The sequence below is a fragment of the Lissotriton vulgaris genome, chromosome 1_1, assembly GCF_964263255.1.
Source record: "Lissotriton vulgaris chromosome 1_1, aLisVul1.2, whole genome shotgun sequence".
Taxonomy (NCBI): domain Eukaryota; kingdom Metazoa; phylum Chordata; class Amphibia; order Caudata; family Salamandridae; genus Lissotriton; species Lissotriton vulgaris.
Window position 1 is genome coordinate 112,850,570 of NC_141685.1, and position 22,490 is coordinate 112,873,059.

General features: G+C 41.5%; 1 protein-coding gene across 1 annotated transcript in view; it reads right to left on the reverse strand.

Moving 5' to 3' along the window:
• Positions 1-734: 734 nt before the first annotated feature.
• LOC147737659 (uncharacterized) overlaps positions 735-22,490 on the reverse strand; it is a 44,543-nt gene continuing 22,787 nt past the window's right edge. The window contains exon 2 of the mRNA XM_086939587.1: positions 735-5,133. Coding sequence (XP_086795713.1) covers positions 2,237-4,420 — 2,184 coding nt within the window. The 5' untranslated portion in view covers positions 4,421-5,133 and the 3' untranslated portion in view covers positions 735-2,236. The remainder of the gene's footprint in view (positions 5,134-22,490) is intronic.

A 22,490-nucleotide genomic window follows, 5' to 3' on the forward strand; every position in this document is an offset into this window, starting at 1 on the left:
CCGCGAAGGTAACACCGTCCCCAATGTGGAGTACTTACAGTGTCAAAAGGTTGTTCTGAAACAACGTCTACTCAGTCTCGGGAACCCCACGGAAGTTCAAACTCAGAGGAAATTAATACCAGCTTCCCACGTGTGCATGCAGATAGAAAGCGGACTAGTAAGAAAAAAGTGACGCCATGTTGAATAAGGGAAGTGCTCTCATTATCATCCGTGCTGGAAGAGATGGGAGCCTGGGGTGTCTGGTCACAGAAGCTCATTTACATACAAAGGGGGTGACAGCCTATTCACAACGCACAGCACAACTTGTTTACGTAAAGAGCTAGTACACAGAACACAGTAAAGTCGTGTCTCTTTTTTTCATTTTCTTTATTATATCCTGCACCTCGCTCTCTTCTTCTCTTTCTCTCATTTCAATTCATCATAAATTACTCAAATTCACTATTGCTTTATCAGCACGGCACAAGTCAGGGGGTAGCCACAGTTTGAAGGGGTACCCCTACTATTATCTAGAAACAGGACTCAGTTCCACTTGGCTCCTTAGCCTGCGACTGATAATTGTTACTTTGTGCCCCAGCACTGCAGACACAGGCCTCTGAGTGTTTGTTTGTGTGAGTGGCGCAAGAGAGGAACAGAGAACTTGACAAAATTAGCCCTTCTATTTCTTAATACATTGTAAATGTGAAACACTTTGGGGCTTAGGGGCTGGATAAAGATTAACATCAGGAAACAAACGCAAATTAAAAGCACATTTTATTTATTCGCTGAAAACTCTTTAAAAATTTAATTTCCAAGTTCCACATATCTGTTTAAAAATATTTACACTTTCAGTAATTTCCAAGTTTAGTTACAAACTAATAGCTGGAAAAACACATGATGTATAAAAACTGAAACCAAAAACATATTTTTACGTTATTTTATGTTTCTTGTTTTTTGTTTTTAAAACAGGCCGTCAACCTTTCACATGAAAATTATTATAAGGGCCTGACATCACTTCTTGTGATGTCACTACATGTGATGTCACTGTGATTTGCATATGATAATGGGCTCCTTCACTATTTTCCTTATTTGTGCCCTGTTTATTTGCATGACATGGGTGTATAGGTATTAAAATAAACATATAAATTCACAGGTGTTCAGCCCGTTTCTCTGGTGATGTCACACATTGACATGTATTTGGCTGCTTCTTCTATTTTTAGGTGAGTACAAATAAAGTGTCGTTCCCCCTCCTTCCATTTCTCTCTTTTTCTCCCCCTTTGTCTCTCTCGCTCTCTTTATCTCTCCCCCTCTCTATCTCCCACACACTCCTGTTAGCATTAGCTTCATGAATCTCAGCGCCACTTCTGGCATTCATACAACAAATCCTTCAAAACATTTGAGGACAAGGGATAATCAGTGTGGAAGACGAGTTGCTGGAAGTGCAACTGATTGTCCTGGCACATATATGCTTTTGATGTGGGATTTCGCTATTTCATAACATTCTTCAAACAGAGTCTGCTGCTTACAGTGGCTCAATTCTGGTAAAAAGTAGAGTTTGGCAAGTCACAAAATGACTAGGAAGAGCCAGGTTGGAGAGGAGACACGGGATATAAAAATAGGTTATTTCTTGAACACCTGTGTTTCACTTTAGTTCATTACATATACTGCAGTGGCATTTGTTATTAGTAATGCATACATTTTACCAATGAAGTTTCATATCTTCAGAGCCCTGACAACATGTCCACTCTGGGTGTGTCGGGTTTATAGGTTTTATCACTATTTCGACAACTTAGCTGAAAATACCATTGTTAGTCCCAGTATTAATTCAGTGTTGCTTTTACAGGAAGTGTGATCAGGTGCGAGATAATTTTTTTCTTTGTATCTCTTCTTCATCAAATAAAAATGAAGAATGTATCTTTTAATCCACATTGTGTCACTTCCCACTGTGTATCCTGGTGCATCATATTGCCTTGCTTTGTGTACGGAAGTGAACAATCTCTGGAAACAAACACTTTTATAACTCTGCAAATACTGATATCTGTTTTTCTTCTTTACTGCTAGTCGGGTCTTCTATCAAAAGCCCTTCACACTTTCAGTACCCTTCTATGTTTTCTCCCTGTGTGTTCGCTGATGACTTTGTAGCTCTGATAATCGACTAAAGATCTTCCCACATTCATTGCACTTGAATGGTTTTTCTCCTGTGTGAGTTCGCTGGTAATACCTTAATGCTGAAGATCTGCAAAAGCTACTGTCACATTCACTACAATGATAGGGTTTCCCCCGTGTGTGTTCGCAGATGACTTCTTAGGTGTGATAACCGGCTGTAGCTCTTCACACATTCACTGCACTTGAATGGCTTTTCTCCTGTGTGCGTTTGATTATGTCTTTGTAGGGTTGATAACTGACTAAAGCTCTTTACACATTCACTGCACTTGAATGGTTTTTCCCCTGTGTGTGTTCGATTATGTGTTTGAAGGTGTGATAACCGACTAAAGCACTTTGCACATTCACTGCACTTGAATGGTTTTTCCCCTGTGTGTGTTCGATTATGTGTTTGAAGGTGTGATAATCGACTAAAGCACTTTGCACATTCACTGCACTTGAATGGTTTTTCCCCTGTGTGTATTCGCTGATGTTTTTGGAGGTTTGATAAGTGAATAAAGCACTTTGCACATTCACTGCACTGGTATGGTTGTTTCCCAGAGTGTGTTCGCTGATGTCCTTGTAGGTATTCTAATCGACTAAAGCTCTTCCCACATTTACTGCAGTTGAATGGTTTTTCCCCTGTGTGTGTTCGCTGATGTATTTGTAGGTCTGATAATTGACTAAAGCTCTTTAGACATTCATTGCACTTAAATGGTTTTTCTCCTATGTGAGTTCGCTGATGATTCCTTAATGCTGAAGAGCTGCGAAAACTACTGTCACATTCACTACAATGATAGGGTTTTTCCCCTGTGTGTGTTCGTTGATGACTTTTTAGGTCTGATAACTGACTAAAGCTCTTCACACATTCACTGCACTTGAATGGCTTTTCCCTTGTGTGTGTTCGCTGATGTCTTTGTAGGTCTGATAACTGACCACAGCTCTTCCCACATTCATTGCATTTGAATGGTTTTTCTCCTGTGTGAGTTCGCTGATGATACCTTAATGCTGAAGAGCTGCGAAAACTACTGTCACATTCACTACAATGATAGGGTTTTTCCCCTGTGTGTGTTCGCTGATGACTTTGTAGGTATGATAAATGATTAAAGGTCTTCACACATTCACTGCACTTGAATGGTTTTTCCCCCGAGTGTGTTCGCTGATGATTTTGTAGGCTTGATAAATGACTAAAGCACTTTGCACATTCAGTGCACTTGAATGTTTTTTCCCCTGTGTGTGTTCGATTATGTGTTTGAAGGTGTGATAACCGACTAAAGCACTTTGCACATTCACAGCACTTGAATGGTTTTTCCCCTGTGTGTATTCGGTGATGTGTTTGGAGGTTTATTAAACGACTAAAGCACTTTGCACATTCACTGCACTGGTATGGTTTTTCCCCGGAGTGTGTTCGCTGATGACTTTGTAGGTCTGATAACTGACTAAAGCTTTTCACACATTCACTGCACTTGAATGGCTTTTCCCTTGTGTGTGTTCGCTGATGTCTTTGTCGGTCTGATAACTGACTAAAGCTCTTCCCACATTCATTGCACTTGAATGGTTTTTCTCCTGTGTGAGTTCGCTGATGATTCCTTAATGCTGAAGAAAAGCGATAACTCCTGTCACATTCACTACAATGATAGGGTTTTTCCCCCAAGTGTGTTCGCTGATGACTTTGTAGGTCTGATAACCGACTACAGCTCTTCACACATTCACTGCACTTGAATGGCTTTTCCCCTGAGTGTGTTCGCTGATGTCTTTGTAGGTCTGATAACTGACTAAAGCTCTTCCCACATTCATTGCACATGAATGGTTTTTCTCCTGTGTGAGTTCGCTGATGATACCTTAATGCTGAAGAGCCGTGAAAACGTCTGTCACATTCACTACAATGATAGGGTTTTTCCCCCGTGTGTGTTCCCTGATGACTTTGTAGGTTTGATAAATGATTAAAGGTCTTCACACATTCACTGCAATGGTATGGTTTTTCCCCTGAGTGTGTTCGCTGATGTCTTTGTAGGAGATCTAATCGACTAAAGCTTTTCACACATTCACTGCATTTAAATGGCTTTTCCCCTGTATGTGTTTGCTGATGATTTTGTAGGTTTGATAACCTACTAAATGTCTTGACACATTCACTGCACTTGAATGGTTTTTGTCCTGTGTATGTTTGCTTATGAAGCTTGAGTAGTGATGACAAACTAAAGCTTTTGCTGCATGCGTATGATTCTTCTTTCTTGGTTAGTGTCTGTGGGTCGGGTATATATTTGTCTGTATCCCATAACTGTATTTCCTGATGGACCAACATAGCTGATAAAGCACTTGTGTTTTTCTCACACACTTTATATGTGTGCAGTATTTAGCACGTTTGATTTCTGTTTTAACAATAAAAGGCTATAGCCACCAAATATTTGCCAAACTCCTAATACATATTAGGTGTCTTTGTAGGTGATTGTGCCTTTAGATTGGATTATGGCTATGCACGCTTGCGGATAAAGATGTATCTTCCTTCTGCCGGTGCAAATTGGGACAGTCTGTTGTATTGTAGTAGAACTCCTCTTTCCTTTACCCGTCAGTTGTCTGGCTCCACTCTGTAGTGCTTTTCTCTGGTTACTGTGGTTTGGCCACAAAGAGTTAACAATTCATATAGAGGACTGAAGGATGGCTTGTCATCATTTTAGAAAACAGAGCACTGCGGTAATCACATCATACCAATCCCATGATCAAAGCTGGTGTTGGACACTTGTTTATGTAGGAGGTGATTTGTTATTGTTATTGCCCTAATTTTCCTAAGGTCATTTCTTCATCTTGTGGCGTTGAGGTGCACAGCTCACATTCTCACAATCACTGAACTGCCCTTGATGCTTCATCCGGGATCTGTCAGTTTGTGTGCAGGTTCCTCTGTCGCCGACTGCGCTGATGTTTTCCTGAATACTGTAGCTCATTATTTCTGCTATTATTGACGATTTACAGCATTCGCTTCATTATTGATGGTCATTTCATACATTCAAGGCTTGTTTTCTGCTGGATGTAAACATATTTAACATTACTAAATTGAAACATAATGGAATGATAATTCACAATGTTTAACTGGTTGTAAAAGACATTTCGGGGGAGATTTACCAAATCTCCACGCAATGCAGTGCAGCCCACCCCCCCGCACGAGGCTGCGCTTCATTGCGCTACTGGGTTGGCGCAGGAGAGCACCATATTTTCAAAGATATGGCTCTCTCCTTCCCTTTCCCTTGCGCCGGCACTGATTACAGCAGCCCTGCGCCATGCACACACCTTAGCACCAGAGAGCCAGCGTGTGTGAGTCCAGCATAGGTTTTGGACAGGAAGGACACCCTTCCTGTACAAAATACTATGCCTAGACATGATGGAAAGCTTTTCCCACTTTGTATACGTGTTGCACAGTGCAGCACGCATGCAAAGTCAGAAAAGGAAGGAGAAATGAAAGCATTTCTCCATCCTTGCGCCTAGTTTAAAAGGGTACCGTTTTCTCACGCTAAACCCAATCTACTGTATTTGGTAAATTGGGTTTAGCGTGAAAAACCTTGGGTGGTTGCACGGGAACGCCCATGCACCACCCTTGGCAGGCCCCCATGGCACAAAGTAATGCGACGCAGTGCTATGAGTGGCTTCACATTAATTTTACGTTATTTGCTTGAAAGTAAATTAGGAAAAAAGTATTTTGCGCTGTTTTGTGCCACTTTTGTGATGCAAACACGGCGCAAAATGTTAGTAACTCTCCCCCTTCTTCTTTACCGCCTTTGAAACTTAGCAAGGAATATTTCATCATACACAGATATTTAACTAAAAGTTCTGTTTATCAGGTGACATCTTATTAATGTCTGAAAAGGAGGCGATTTACCAGTGTTTTCAGAGTATCTTAGCAAAGTATGGGAGCTCACGGAGCACCCAAGTGCTAGAGGCATAGCTTAAGATAGACGCATGTGGTCAAGATTTCATTTAAAGAACAATACATTTAAGAAAAATAAATGGATGAGGCTGGGTTGCAAAATGTTCCGTAACTCTTTACAAAGTATACAACAAAAGTAACTCCATTCACACACTTCTTCTCGTTCCTTTCCTATTCACTTAAGATCATCTCATAAATCAACTCCTGTCTTTACCTTGCTGTTCATAAGTCACCTTTGACACTTTCAACAGCTCCCTTGGTTCAAGCATTTCTGGTTTCTTCTAACCTGGAAGATTGGAACATTATTGTGAGTTGAGGGGGTTTACTATCGCCATAACATCTGTCCATCTCCATGAAAATGGTGAAGCTTACAGCACCCGGTTCTGGCCCTGAATGGCAACTTTATTAAGCAAGTCTTTAGTTCTTTCTAAAGTAGATAAAGTTCTGTAAGATGCAGCTCCTTCCGGGGCTTTTGTGTAAAACAGCGCGAGGGGTTCACTGTAAGGCCCGTCCTTTACATTATACACGCAGATAAGGCAAACAAACGTTGATTCATATAATTTAATATTCAACAATATCAGTCATTTAGTACTTATAGAGATTCAATCACAACCAATAATTTACCGGACATATCCCTTCAGCAGATGTGTGCATATTAATCTTAATTCCCCCTTTTCCACCATTACATGGCATCTGACATGATGTTGTCTGTTTGGGGCCCTGGATGCCAGTTTGTGACTGGATGGGCATTTGGTAGAGCGGGAGGAGGTGACAGTTATCCACGGGTGATGCAGCATTTCTACCTTTCCATATTTCTCATATTCAAGTTTACCTAATTTCCTGTCCTTTGGCCCCCATACTGCCCTCTGGCTGCGCACTCACTCTGTGGGGTTCTTCAGAAGTCAGATAATGACCTGATAGTCACAAGGCCATGGATCTCACTTCTTCTACAACACTTATTGCAGACATAGGGCCTAGTTAGGAGTTTGTCCAATGGATTATTGCCTCAAAACTAGGGGTGGAGGACGAATTCCGCTCTGCCGGCAGACCTCGCAAAGTTTTGCCCACTCCGTTCCAAAAAACTCCATGAAGTGATGCAGAACAGAGTTTTTTTCTCAAGCGGTTCGCCAACGGTAATGTGACGAGTGCTTGTGAGAAAATATAACGTGCTAGACCTCCTGGTGAGATTTTCCATTGCGGGAGGTCGTGGCAGGTCTCGACCACTCGAGTGTAGAAATCTGCCATTCTCGTTGATGAAGTTGCCACTCGATTAGAATGTCAATTCGAGCAGCAGAAAGCAGCAGCGCCCTCTGGCACTAGCGGAAGTCCCCAGAGTGCAGCAGGTTTCCCTGCCACTTCGTGGAGTTCACCGGAGTAAAACTGTGTGAACTACACCAAGGCCTAATCAAAACGTGACAGATATCCTGTCTGCCTTATTATAATTGCCACAGGATGTAATGCATTTTTAATGGGGCGTGCAGGATACCTGTCACATTTGTGATGGAATAAACCATCCGCTGAAATCTAAATAAGGCCTTTGGCGTACATTGTTTCCAGTGTGGCTAGCTGGGCTTGAAGGATCTTGTAGTTTGTGGGTCTCTCACTGCTTTGAGGTCACAGCCAGGCAGGACCTCTGTCAGCAGTGCCTTGTGCAGATCTTCCTTCCAGGCAGGACTTCTCGCAGCTTTGCCCTGTGCAGACCTTTCTTCTAGACAGGGTTTTTTGTCAGCTGTGTCTCGTGCAGATCTTCCTTCCAGGGAGGACTACTGTCAGCCGTGCCTTGTGCAGATCTTCCTTCCAGGCAGGGCTTCTGTTGCTTGCACCTTGTGTAGATCTTCCATCCAGGCAGGGCTTTTGTCAGCTGTTCATTGTGTAGATCTTCCTTCCAGGCATGACGTGTGTCGCTTGCAGCTTGTGCAGATCTTCATTCCAAGCAGGGGCTTCTGTCAGCTGTGCATTGTGCATATCTTCGTTCCAGGTAGGGCTTCTGACTGCTGTGACCTGTGCAGAGCTTCCTCCAAGGCTGGACTTCTGTCAGCAGCATCTTGTGCAGATCTTCATTCCAGACAGGAATTCTGCATTTTGTCAGTCGTGCCTTGTGCAGATCTTCCTTCCGGGAGGAGGGGTCTAATGTTAGTTGTGCTTTGTGCAGGTCTTCCTAACTAGGCAGAACTTCTGTCAGCTGCGCCCTGTGCAGATCTTCCTTCCAGGCATGGCTTGTGTCGCTTGCACCTTGTGTAGATCTTCCATCCAGTCGGGACTTCTGTCAGCTGTGCCCTGTGCAGATCTTCCTTCCAGGTAGGGCTTCTGTCAGCTGCGACCTGTGCAGATCCTCCTCCCAGGCAGGACTTCTGCAGATCTTCCTTCCGGGGGAGGGGGGGTTTATGTCAGTTGTGCCTTGTGCAGATCTTCCTTCCAGGCAGGGCTTCTGACAGCTGTGCCTTGTGCAGATCTTCCTTTCAGGCGGCAGTGTATTTGTCCATTTCATTTCTTTGTGTTGTCAGATGGCCTTTTGGCTTCACCATTTCCTTCGTAGTTGCCACTACATGGATGTCGGAGGCCAGCCTGCAATATGTCGAAATACGCTCCTCCACGCTGCTTTCACAAGTCCAGGTTGTTTACCTCCTATCCACCACTCATCACCCTCACCTTGCCCAGTTCCATGCTACCAACGTCCACTCTCAATCCTCATCACTGCGTCACCACCTTGAGGCGAAATCAGGAGATCATCCCTGTGTCACCAGCTACCATTTTGTGTTTTCTTTTTCCTGTTCCCACGAGACTCGAGGGATCGTGGTATTTCTTTTACAATTTTTTTTCTTATTGTCCTGCCCCGTTATAATATTTTCTTTTTACTTCAGGGCAGGTTACTAAGTTCCTCACTCCTGCAATGGCTGCTAGCAGCATTTTTCTCATGTTGCTGGTATCCAATCATAGTGCTCGCTCTTGCAGGAGTCTGACTCCCGTGGGAGAGAGATAGCCCAAGGAAAAGTTTGCTGGGCCAATCAGAAAACTTCATTTTTAAATTGCTGCTCCCAACAGTCCAGATATATTCAATTATTTTACAACCATAATTTCACAAAACCTTCTGAACAGATTTATACCAAATCATAAAAAGCACAATTTGCGGACCATGGTCTAGCTTCCTGCTGAACTTGAGGCAATTCCATTCAGCAGTTTATATAGAAGTCTATGGAAAAAGCATGGGGATTTTGCATTTTGGGACCCTCCTTTTTTCTCGGCCATCGCCTGATCAATCATCCCCCAACTTTCTTTGCAAAAACTAGTCAAAAAGGAGGACTTTTTTGGAAAGTTTGTGGAGATTCATAAAACGGTCCCAAAGTTATTGGGAAGACAAAAAATGCTTTTCCTAAGGAAGAGCAGAAGTAACTAAATGAACGTAGTGGAATTACTGAAAACAAGCTTCAACATAGCCAATAGGTCTCGCATGTTGGACCTAATAAGTATTTAGCCATGCAGCACATTATACTGGGTGCTACACCATCTACTGCTACTTCATGGGCTAAAAACGTCCTGTTGGACACTAGCATAAGAGTCTAGCAAACAAAAAAAAGTTGAAATTGTAAATATTTTTTTTCTTTTCTTATTGTTTTTTGTACAAAGCATACATACAATCTTACAAAAACAAAACAGTGCATTGTGGATGATCACTTGCAAAGCCTGTAGGGTGGATGGTTCATCTGGGAACATAGGGTATAATCGTTTGTGAGCTCCCTGTAGCCTATGATATGTGAATCTAAAAAGCAGTGTGGGGTTGCTTATATAGTCAAGTTTATCAAGGTCTATGAAGACGAAATCGTCGAATAGATCTTCCATCTTGTCTATTTCCACTTTATGAAGTAGTTCCATTCCCACCTTGTCTTGGGTGACAGATAACTCTGGATGGTGTTGCAGTAGTAGTGCTGGTGCATATAGCGGCAATCTATTCGCTAATTTGCACATCTTCTGCCAGGCCAGATTGGTGGTGCGGATTGTGTTTATCTCATGTTTGCCCATATGTGTGCGTAGGTGTGGAAGAATATTATGTAGTGGTATGGGGTATGTGTCACCATCCTCAACTGCCGTTTGTGGTAGATACCTAATTGGGTGGTACCAGTAGTGAACATAGTGTGCTTGTGCACACAGGTAGTATAGTAAAAAAATTGGGAACTTTGAAGACGCCCTCTGAGTAGGGCAGAGTTAGTGTAGAGAGGTCGATATGCGCTGGTTTACCAGCCCATATGAGTCGGGTAATCATGGATGACAACCTGCGAAATACAGACGATGGCGGTGTGATGGAAATGTTGTTGAAGAGGTAAAGAAGTTTAGGTAATATAACTATCTTAATAACAGCCATGTGGTCTGCCAGTGATAGAGGCAGTTTAATCCACCTCTCTACTTTATCCTCTAGCTTACTAATAACCATACCATAGTTTTCCCAAACAACCACCGCAAGGTACCGGTGATGCCAGATCCTGTTGTGTTCTTATCTAGGACCCTAATTCAATATTCCCGATTTATGCCCTTGTGAGGTTATAATCAATAATGTCCTGACAAAAGCATAAGAATCGGATTCATATTCAGTAATAGCTCATACAATCCAAAGCACAGCATGCCTACTCCCATCGACTCCTAGAAAGCACAACAAGTTCTCTAAACAAACCAAACCTCCAGCAACCTAGGAAATCCCCGTTTGTTTTTGTTTTGATTTCGTCCTAGAACTCCTGTGAAGCACTGTAAGAACGGCCAGTTCTTAGTGACATCTTTATTGACGTCTTATGTCCACCCTTACGTCAAACCCGGCACCTTTCAGGTATAAATATACCAACGTTGCTTAAGCAAATACACAGTAGTGGTTTTGGAGCAGAGCAGCTATCTACTTGCCCGAGAGCACAGCTGATGCGAGAGCCCACAGATGCTGCCCCTCCCTTTTGACGCACTGAGAGAGCCGCTGTCTTTTCTCCTGCCGAGAAAACCCAGCTCCGGTGTTCTCAGCCGCCTTCGCGGGCTGCTGGGATATCGAGTCCTGAAAGAGAGATACCAGACCTCCTGCATTCTATCACCCAGGTACGGAGCTGACTAAATCCTTAAAGAGAATTCTTGAATCAGATCCTTGGCAAAACCAACTTAACTTAAACTGCTACTTACTTACTCCTTCCCAGTATTAGGCTTAGGTCAGGTACACCGGGGTAGGCGTAGTTAGAAGCACCAGTTGAGTACGTTAGTCAATGTATATATGTATGTATATATTTTATCCATTTTAAAGTATCTTATGGCTAAGAAACCATATTAATGCTTTTACAGTATTTTACAGTATTATTTCATAATACTCCTTTTACTGTACGCACTTTACTTTATATTAGGTATTGCAATTATGGCAATTCATCTCTCTTGCATGAGAAAGAAGACTGCTCAATAAATAACACCTTTTATTGAAAACGCCCGTCTCTCTTTTCTCTGCACTCTGGTGAAACTAAGTACGCACAAAAGACTGAGTGAAATAGCTGTCTATTGTTTTCACACAACTCTAGAGATACACTCTTATTCTGAGGGAGCAAAGTTGTCATGTTATATGGTTGTCAGAAGCTAATCCCTTCTTGTCTATCCAGGGAGGTTAAATTCCTCCTCGTTTATTCGAGAAAGTTTCTAGTGACCTCTGAGCTAGCTGGCATACCTTAAGTCTAATATAGTCAGTAGAGGCCTAGTTGACCTCAGTCCTACGTCTACACTGCTGAATATATTATTCCAATGCGCAGAGCCTATTGGGAATATAGGAACTACACTACATGGCGCCCAACGTTTGGTAAGGCGATAAATCTAACGCAAGACGTTAGAGTAACTCAGTCGTGCTTTTTCACACAGACCCTTTTTCCCGTAAATACTCCAAAAGACCTCTGGAGTGGGTAAGAGGTTAAAATCCGCCAGAACTTAGTAGGAAGAGATTCCTATGTAGAGTTTTTGGTTTAGTCAACGTTGAAGGATACAGTGTTCCAAAATATTGTGCACCTAATCTTTGTTTCCTTGAAACTTGATCTGCAACAAAAACCTTGTCTCCTACAGAATGACCCGAATGCTATACTCATTCCGGTCAATATAAGAAAAACTATAACTCTTAAGCTTATAAAAAACAGACTGACATCACGAGGTGGTACAGTCATATTCGTGATAGAGGCCCATGAATATCTTCAGACAGAGGTATTCTATTCATGGATAAACTTTCCAGCAGTAAACGCTGTAACACACGACTTCCACTATTATAAAATAGAGGAACCTCCGGATGAATACACTTCTTTCGAGGACATTGAAATCTCATTAAATTACCAAGAGCACCTGCTCTGGTTTAAAGGCACCCTAAAACATAATAATCACATCACCAGGCTCGGTCCACTAGGTAGACCAGGAGCAACGTGGCCGGTTCTAGCCAGCTACACACCACATCCAGACATCGAAAAAATGTCAGACCGGGAACTTTTAGTCCAGCTGAAAGTACTAATTAAAATACATAGACAATTAGTCCAATATGTAATGCGGACTTCAACAGTCCAACCAGCTATTAACATTCCACAGCTGAACCCTTATCAGGGAAACGCAAACAAAATTACACCACAGAACATACACTCATGTCTTGGTAAAACACCCGTAAAAAGGGAACAAATTCCGTTCTGGCTAGCACAAAAGATAACTCAAATAGAGGCAGTATTTCCAAATACTACCCCTAATGAGAAACACAGAATTCTGACCATCTACCTTCCAATGGGGATCGCACCACATGTGGAGGATTGTGACACTTGGGGCACAGTCTTTGCTTCTATTTACACAAAAACACATGGTGTTCCGTCCATGGCGGTAATACCAGATGTACTAAGACGGATTCAAAATGAATACGGTCCAAAACCTGCTTTAACTCTGGGTATGAAATTACTGAAAGACTTTAAGCAGGTCCCGGCTATATTATTAGCCAACATAAAAGGAGAAACAGCATCTGTGGCGATTCGCCAGAAATTGAAAGAAACAGATATAACAGACCAACCAATTGAACTTGCCAGAATCATAGAAAAATCCTATGAATAACTAGGTAGAGATAGTTTGGGTGCGAAACCGGTAAAACCCCCAACTAACTGAAAATCCTGAAAAGATATTTATTAAAAATAATCTAAACACTCCACAAAATAGCTGGGATGGAAATAAACAATCCACTCCCAAAGAACAAAGATTCCAGTCCAGAGGAAGGTCTCCTCGACGGAGAGAAAGATCTCCGGACCGAGAAGACAAGTCTCCCGAAAGGGAGCCCTCTGAAAAAAGATACAACCTTAGAGATAGGGATAAAATAAGAAAACCTGACAGCTATCAAGATATTGATACACGTCCCTCTCGATCCTTCTCACTCAATCTTTCTCGATCTTCCTCACAGAAATCGGAAAGAAGAGGACGAGCAGAACAAAGAGAAGAGCACGTCAAGTCCAAAGACAAGGAACCTGCTCATCGAAGTAAAAAATTACCAATTCCAAGAAAGAAGGTAGCCAGTATTAAAATAATCAAACATGCCGAGGATACTGAGGACACAGCTGAAAAACGGAGAGTGGGCCCAGACAGCGCAGCAGAAGTGACAATAGCTCACAAGATCCTGATGAATCATCTGGAGACAGTGGACACAAATGAATACATTCAGGTGGAAAATGCAGATACCAGAGTTAGCAAACCTCATAAAATATACGAAATAACATTGCGTATAGAGGGAGATAAGACTAGGAAAGTAAGGGGTCTGTTTTGGGATAACGTTTCAAAAGGCTATGACATCTTATTAGCTGAGAATGACTGGCCACCAGAGTTTGTCAGGGAGTGCCCTCATGGCGAAGAAATGATTATGCCTGCCTTCTCAAATCATATTCCAATTCATAGAAAATACATATATGCAAGAAAATGGGCAGTAGCCCAAGCTCCTGCATTATATAAAAATTATGTAGGATGGGATGAGGACTCCCCTCCTCACAAAATCCAGTTAAAATGTCAACCAACTGCACAAAGGCAGTACCCAATTAAGCAAGAAGCTAAGGGCCCGATGTAGGTGTCCATTTACCGACCGGTAACGGCCGATTTCGGCCGTTACCGACCGGTAAATAGACATTCCTGATGTAGGTGAGCTATTTTACCAATTCGGTAAATTTACCAAATCTGTAAATTTACCGAATCGGTAAAATACCGAATCGGTATTTTTACCGATTCGGTAATTTCCTAATGTAGGTGGGACTCTTCTGAGTCCCATAGGCCAGTCAGATTCGGTATTTTACCATCCAATCCTATTGGATGGTAAAATACCGAATACAGGTGTGCATGCACATGTGTGCATGCACACCAGTGCCATGTGGCACACAGACGTGCCTGAATTCAGGGTGCTAGAGGGTGTCAAAGTGACACCCCCTGCACCCTTGCAAAATTCGGTATTTACCGATTTGGTAAATACCGAATAGGTAATGCCCATTGATTCCTATGGGCTTCAATGCCCATAAGAATCAATGGGCATTACCGATTCGGTATTTACCGAATCGGTAAATACAGATTCCTTCCGATTCAGTAATTTTTAAAATAAAATTACCTACATCTGCCCTTCTCTTTTTGACCACTTCTTAAATACCGATTCGGTATGATTCGGTATTTATGAAGTGGTAAAAAAGATTTACCTACATCGGGCCTTAAAAAACAAGTCAGGGAGATCTTAGATCAACTTGAATACCAAGGGGTGATCGAAACATGCACCTCTCAAATGAACAATCATTTGTTTCCTGTCTCCAAACCAGAGGACTCGTATCGTCTAGTCTTGGACTACAGACACCTTAACTCATGTTGCAAGACATTTGCAGTACAAAACTCACACAGTGCAGCACTAATGAATAACATCATTCGCAAAAAATACAAAACAACATTAGCCATCTCTAATGGATTCTTTTGTCAAAACATTGCACCTGAAAGCAGGTATTTAACCGTTTTCTCAATAATGGGTTCACAGAAAAATTTCTTTCGACTCCCACAGGGATTCAAGAATAGCCCAGGATTATTCTCAGCAAGGGTAACAGAGTTACTACAAATATATGATGATGAGGCATTATCTTATGTCGATGACATCTATCTCACAGATGATGACTTGGATACTCACTTGAAAAGAGTGAACACGATAATACTTGGGTTCGCAGCAGAGGGTTACAAATTCAACTTTAAAAAGTCACGAATTGCCCATCTAACTATCCTGTTTTTAGGATATGAATTATCAAGTGAAGGCAAAAGCCTAGCAGACAACTTCTTAGAAAAGTGTGCTGTGCTCCAAGCACCAAAAACGCTGAAGTACTTACAATCAATACTAGGTTTCAAGAATTTCGGAAGAACTTACATTCTAAATTATGCAGAGAGGGTTAAACCTCTCTATGAATTAATAAAACCAGATTTTAAACCAATCAATTGGACTCAGAAACACACAATAATTTTGAGATCATTGCAAACAGACGTTAGCTAAAACAAAATTATAAACTCACGACAACACACATAACCTTGTAATACGAATCATCCCAGGAAGATGCGGATTCACGTACCTGACCTCTAATGAGGGAGAAACGGTACCAATAGCTTACAAATCACAGTTGTACACACATAATGAAAAAACATTCAGTCTTACAGAAAATATTGTAAATGCGGTTCAAACTGCTGTAGCAAAAGAGAGAGCCCAAGCCCAAGGCAAAAGAAGAACTGTTTTTACAGCAGAATCAGCCCTTGAGGCGTTATTAAGCCTAGTTAATCTAAAAATGGTGGCATCAGATCCAAAATGGATACAGTGAGAAAATTCTCTTGCTGCAGAAGACGTAAAATACTATTTTGACCCGAACATGAAAGAACGGAGAGATCTAAAATACGAAGAAGAATATACTCTGCCAATCAAAATTCTGCCTCTACAACAGTACTCTTGTGTAATCTATATGGACAGATTTGCACAACATTACGATGTGGATAATAAATCCTACAATGCAGCGTGCGCGATTGTTAAAGGTCGCTGGCGCTGTGGTAAATTCAGACAAAAAATAACAAAAACTGAATCACTGAGAAACTGTTCGGCTCAGCTCGCTGAAATCAGATCTTTTAAGATGGCGCTTGAAAATGCCGATCGTGAATTCCCAACACTAATAGTGTGCGATTCGCATTTCTGCGTCAAATCTTACAATATTGACTTACAGAACTAGATTCAAAACGATTACAAAGATGACACAGGTGCCACAATAAAGCATAAGAAGCTTTGGGAACAGGTGGTTCTTTTGCAGAAAGAACTACGAAAGACTCACGTGATACATACACTGAGTCATCAACGTGATGGCGTTCACGTTGCAGGGAATTCATTGGCTAATACAGCCACAGCGGAAGCAACTCAACCGGCTTTCGTAGCCACAAAAAAGCGTTCAGAAAAATACATAGACGGGGAAACCATGCTGGTGGTAAAAACGTCTTCAAAAGGCGACTGTGCAGCACTACCCGTGAACTATCCACTCAATTATACATACATAATTGATGCAAACTCCGTTCCTTTTGCTCGAATCCCTGGACTGGGGGATAGAGTAATTCCAAACACGAACAGGAGAATCTTTTGAATAGCGGACGCACACATGGGATTAGGTCTAAGGCACCAAGAGATCAAGAAATCTCTGAAATAATTACAATCAGAATACTGGTGGCCGGGGATGAGCCTGCAACATTATAAATTTGCAAAGAGCTGTCCAAACTGCAACAGAGATCGCAGTTGCGAATCAACCGGAGTATTGCCGCGGCCCTTCTTGTAGTTAGCATAAGGCTATCTATGCATATATCCAGTGTCCCATTAATTTCCTTTTAAGACTAGATTCACTTAAAAATACAGACACCAGCGCTCGGCTGACGCCAGATAAAAGATTTGCAAATCTTTATCGGCACATACGCAATTGGCATGCTACATTCTGACCAGGGTCCTGCTTTTAGCTCTCGAGCTTATAAGGAGGCCATGACCGGCATGGGCTTTGCATTGCGGTACTCTTGTCCCTTCCATCCTGAGGGAAATGGGATTGTGGAAAAAAAAAACCAGGACATAAAGCAATCCATAACGGCGAGGGTATTAGGTTCGGGTGATGGGTGGGTCCAACATTTAACAAGTGTCCAACGTAGTCTTAACAATCTGCCAAGAAATTCTCTAAAAGGTTTCAGCCCGTACGAACTATTGTTCAGAACTAGAATGCATATTCAGGACTTAGATAGTCAGACTTCAGTGGTAGAAAGAAAATGCTTTGATATCAAAGATCGTTTGGCTGTTTTACAGGACTTAAATGAAAAAAGAAAAGACCTGAGCAACATAAAGTTAAAACAGGCCTGTCTGGATTCCAAAGATCGGAGATCTGGTCAGAGAGAAGATCGCGGTGAAGAAGGAATTTGGGCCTTCTTACAGAAAAGCAGTACCTGTCAGTGGAACAAGACCAATCGTACTACCGCCCCCTTGCTGGCAAAAAGGAGAACCGAGTTGTATCAATCGACCTGGTAAAACCACAATCATGTGGCCAATAATAAGTAGTAGGCCCAGTGGACTCCCAAGAAATAGCAGAACACCCAAATTTGCTACAATCCAAGAGGTTCAAACTGAGAGACTAATCACATTTCATAAACCTGCAGTGAATAAAAAAGGACTATGCAATAATGCAGTGGAACTTGTGCCTCTTGAAACCCAAATTACAACAGTTCGTCAAGAAACACCTGTCTACGACGATGTAGCATCAGACTATGCTAATGAAAGAAAATATGAAAAAACAAAAGAGAATTCGGAAGCAATTCCAACAATTGACAGAACTGCATCTGGCTACTTCATCAGTTTCGATAACGTTTCTGAAGATCCAAGCGAACCTGAAGAAACGCCAACAACAAAAACTTTCAAAGACAAATTAACTGAACTCTTTCATCAACTCAAAGAAACCTATCTGATTTCTCCATGGATTGAATTTTGGATTGTGTTAGGTGTACTTTTCCTCCTGCTTTGGCTCATCATGGTACTTTGTTTGGGAAAATTCATTGAGGGAAAATACAGTACAATGGACACAGCAAGTCAGAACACCAACTTGGTCCTAAAGCCACACAAATCATCTCACACCGAGAAAAGAGAACTATCATCAGTGAATGTCACAGCCATTCCAATACCCGGTGGGGTAGCTTGGGACAAAACGGATTCCGAAATCTATGGCCCGGTTGAACTCTTGAAATATCAACATCAGTTCAAGGTTTCATTAAGTGACTTTGTGAAACCAAGTACATTCTCTGATGATTGGGACTTTGAAAGCATAAATAATATGATGTCAGATTTAGTAATGTCAGCAAAATTTACTGAACATTATTACTTACAGGGTTCGTCGAATTATGAACAGATGTACTCTTACAATCACATTGCACATCACTATTTACATAAATCTGCTCAACCTAGAAATGTTTTTAAGTATAATCAATGGGAACATTGTGCAACTCCACCTAGAAGCAGTTCGAAAACATTTTATGAGAAATTCCCATATTTCTCAGGGTTCAACACAAGTGATGCAGATACGTTTTATTTTAAACTGTTAAATAAGACAGGGATAAAAACAATGTTGACAAATACTAAATTGATTTATTCTGAAACATTTTATGAGAAAATGATTACATTTGGTTTTGAATTCTGAAAAAACAACATTGAAACAAAAAACATCTGGGGTACAAAAGAATGGCAGGTCCACTGTTTAGAAGCATTATTTAGAGCCTACATGATCCCAGAACAAATAACATTCTTGAATGACACCATTCAACAGACTACTTGTCTTGGCCTAGCTAAGATTAAAGACTTAAACAAACCATCTATTCCAAAGCCGATACCTGATAGTAACACCACTACAGATGTTGAGATAGACGTATCCCATATTTTACACCAAAACAGAACACATCCTGATTGGAAAAAGTGGTTGATCTGGCCGACAGACACAAATACCTGTCAAGATAGATTCCTGAACAAAAAACAGGGGTTCAAAATGACCAGCCCAGACCCTAGATACTCCCAGAGACAATATCCAGGGATAGTAACAACCTACAGTGTAGGGAAACTATGCCTTGAGTGGCTAAATGAATCCACACTGGCTGAAATTAAGCAACACTTGACTTTACTTAAAGACGGTGCTGACTTGCGTGATTTCATAATGGGACCACGCAAACAGCGTCAAAAACGTTTCATAGCGGCCAGTATATATATATATAATGCAAATTGAAACAGCAGAGAAAATACGAGAAATTGATCGCATTAATTTGGAAAGATCACTTTCTGTTGTGGACAATGGGTTAATGACTCTGTCCTCCAGAATATATTCACCGGACAGTATTGTATCATCTGCTATCGATATAATAGATCAGGACTTACTAATGTAACAACAAAGTCAGTCCCAATTGCGTTCTATTGTACAGCTCGGCTGGACGTTGCAAAATCTGCGTTCAGGCTACGTGCCATGGCGTTTGATAAACACAACGTCATTATTTTCTATCTTTAACCTTACTGATAAACAAATCAGTTTGGCACAAAAAGGAGCAGACTATACGATTTTGAGCATTGAAAAACTTGAGAGATTACCATTGACAGTGTCAGAAAGACCTGTCATTGAATGGATAATACACGGAATAATAACAATTCCGATAACAACTTTACAATTTAAATACTGCCAAGAGTATATACCAGCAGGCCAGTATGAAAGGTTGGGTAAAGGGTACATTAAGTCATCATGGAAATTACCTTACACACACACACACATGCTATAGTGAAAAGAAACAGAATGTATTTCTTAGTAGTAACAATTGTAAACAATCAGTAAGTGGTATACTTCTGTGCCAAGGTATTAATTTGCATGGGGCCTGTGAGGGGACTTCAAATAACCTTTCATGTCACCAGCACGGCACACCTGCAACACAAATAGAGCCATTCTTTAGACGGCTTTCTAACGGGGGCTATATTCTAATAGTGGACCACAGCTGTTGTGGCATGGTGCCAGGAAAAGCCTATCTCGTAAGTGTTAGTTCCATGGTCACTTGCAGTATGCAAGTATTGTATCCAAACAGCACTCCAGATACAGAGGCGACAACTTGGCCTTCTTTGAATATCTCTTCTATTCAAATTGATACTTTAAGCAGAATAAAATCTGTTCTTTTACAGACAACTGTGCCTTTAACGTCATCAAAAGAAACGTATGATCTTCTAGTTGCAAGGACAACATCAGAGATACATACCCTTTAATCAACAAATTGCCCCATGTATTTCGTAGAAATGCTAAGCCAAATCCTAAATATGTCTGATACTACTGGTATCCCACATATATTTAAGACAATCTTTTCGGGACTGTTAACACCCTTCGAAACAGTTCTGGGCATTTTTCCCAATTTTGTCCATTCTGTTTTTGGTGGCCTACCACTGCTTTTGGGACTAGTAGCAGGATTTTAATCTTTGACCCTTCTGCTCTGATATGGCAAGCCAAGTCGCAGACAAGACTGCAGCAACGATGAAAGAAACAATCCTAGCTATACGCTATCGGGACCGCATAACTAAAGTCCTTGGATTAGCCCGGCTAAGAGATCTGAATATGACCTGGTTTCTTTCATTCAGACCTATCTGGCAGAATTGCATCATACCTGTGGTTCGATGTATGCTATGCGGAGAAGAATGCATGTTGGACGTCTGTCTTGCACTACCATCAGCAGTACCTTTGGATACAGATACTTTGCTATGTCCGGTAATGACTCATGCATCGTGTTGTCCCCAGCGGTTACCCATTCTGATGACGGCATTCGTTGAGACTTCACCACTACGATTAGGTGGCAGTGAAGTACGAGATGAGAACAGCATCACCCAGGTACGACCTTCTGTGAGCATTGCTGATCCTGACATCGATGATAGCAATCATTTTCATGACTGCACTGTTGCGGCATTTTCAGACTTGGTCGAACTTTTACCTGATGTCGTAGACCAATTTTTTGCGAGTCTGTCTGAAATGATGTTCTCCCCTGAACAGAAAGAATAACTTTTTAAGCAACGAGCACACAACGTTCCCATGAACTCTGAATTCGGCCTTGAGCTTTGATAAACTAAAGCTTCTGAAAACATTTGGAACTATTTTCTCCCCTGAAAGCGAAATCTTTTTTTTTTTTCAACTTCCAAAATATTTACCTTTTTCTGGCACATGTACTCTGCTTAAAGTAGAACTATTCTTAAAGAACAGAGCTTCTATTTTTAGGAACTCTAGAGACAATATATTACCTCAGCCTCTAACACATTTACAGCAACTGTATTTATACATGATGGAATGGTCTTGCCCTTCTTTTCTGTATTAAGAGCCATTTCATGTGTAATTTTCGCAATTCGTTCAGCTGATATATATATGCATTTATCTGAATGATAACACTGCTTGAAAAGCGTACAGTGCAAATACTCATTTCCGTGTATTTACCGCATACCATTTCAAATGCGAAATTTGTATTTTGGGGTGGGTTGGAAAACACACATGCACCTTTGAATGTTTAATATTGCTTAGTTTTTAGTAATGATGGACATCAATTTGTGGAGTGGGTGTCGTGTTCTTATCTAGGACCCTAATTCGATGTTCCCGATTTATGCCCTTGTGAGGTTAAAATCAATAATGTCCTGACAAAAGCATAAGAATCGCATTCATATTCAGTAATAGCTCATGCAATCCAAAACACAGCATGGCTACTCCCATCGACTCCTAGAAAGCACAACGAGTTCTCTAAACAAACCAAACCTCCAGCAACCTGGGAAATCCCCGTTTGGTTTTGTTTTGATTTCGTCCTAGAACTCCTGTGAAGCACTGTAAGAACGGCCAGTTCTTAGTGACATCTTTATTGACGTCTTATGTCCACCATTACGTCAAACCCGGCACCTTTCAGGTATAAATATACCAACGTTGCCTTAAGCAAACACACGGTGGGGGTTTTGGAGCTGAGCAGCTATCTACTTGCCCGAGAGCCCAGCTGATGCGAGAGCCCACGGACGCTGCCCCTCCCTTTTGACGCACTGAGAGAGACGCTGTCTTTTCTCCTGCTGAGAAAACCCAGCTCCGGTGTTCTCAGCCACCTTCGTGGGCTGCTAGGATATCGAGTCCTGAAAGAGAGATACCAGACCTCCTGCATTCTATCACCCAGGTACGGAGCTGACTAAATCCTTAAAGAGAATTCTTGAATCAGATCCTTGGCAAAACCAACTTAACTTAAACTGCTACTTACTTACTCCTTCCCAGTATTAGGCTTAGGTCAGGTACACCGGGGTAGGCATATTTAGAAGCACCAGTTGAGTACGTTAGTCAATGTATATATGTATGTATATATTTCATCCATTTTAAAGTATCATATGGCTAAGAAACCATATCAATGCTTTTACAGTATTATTTCA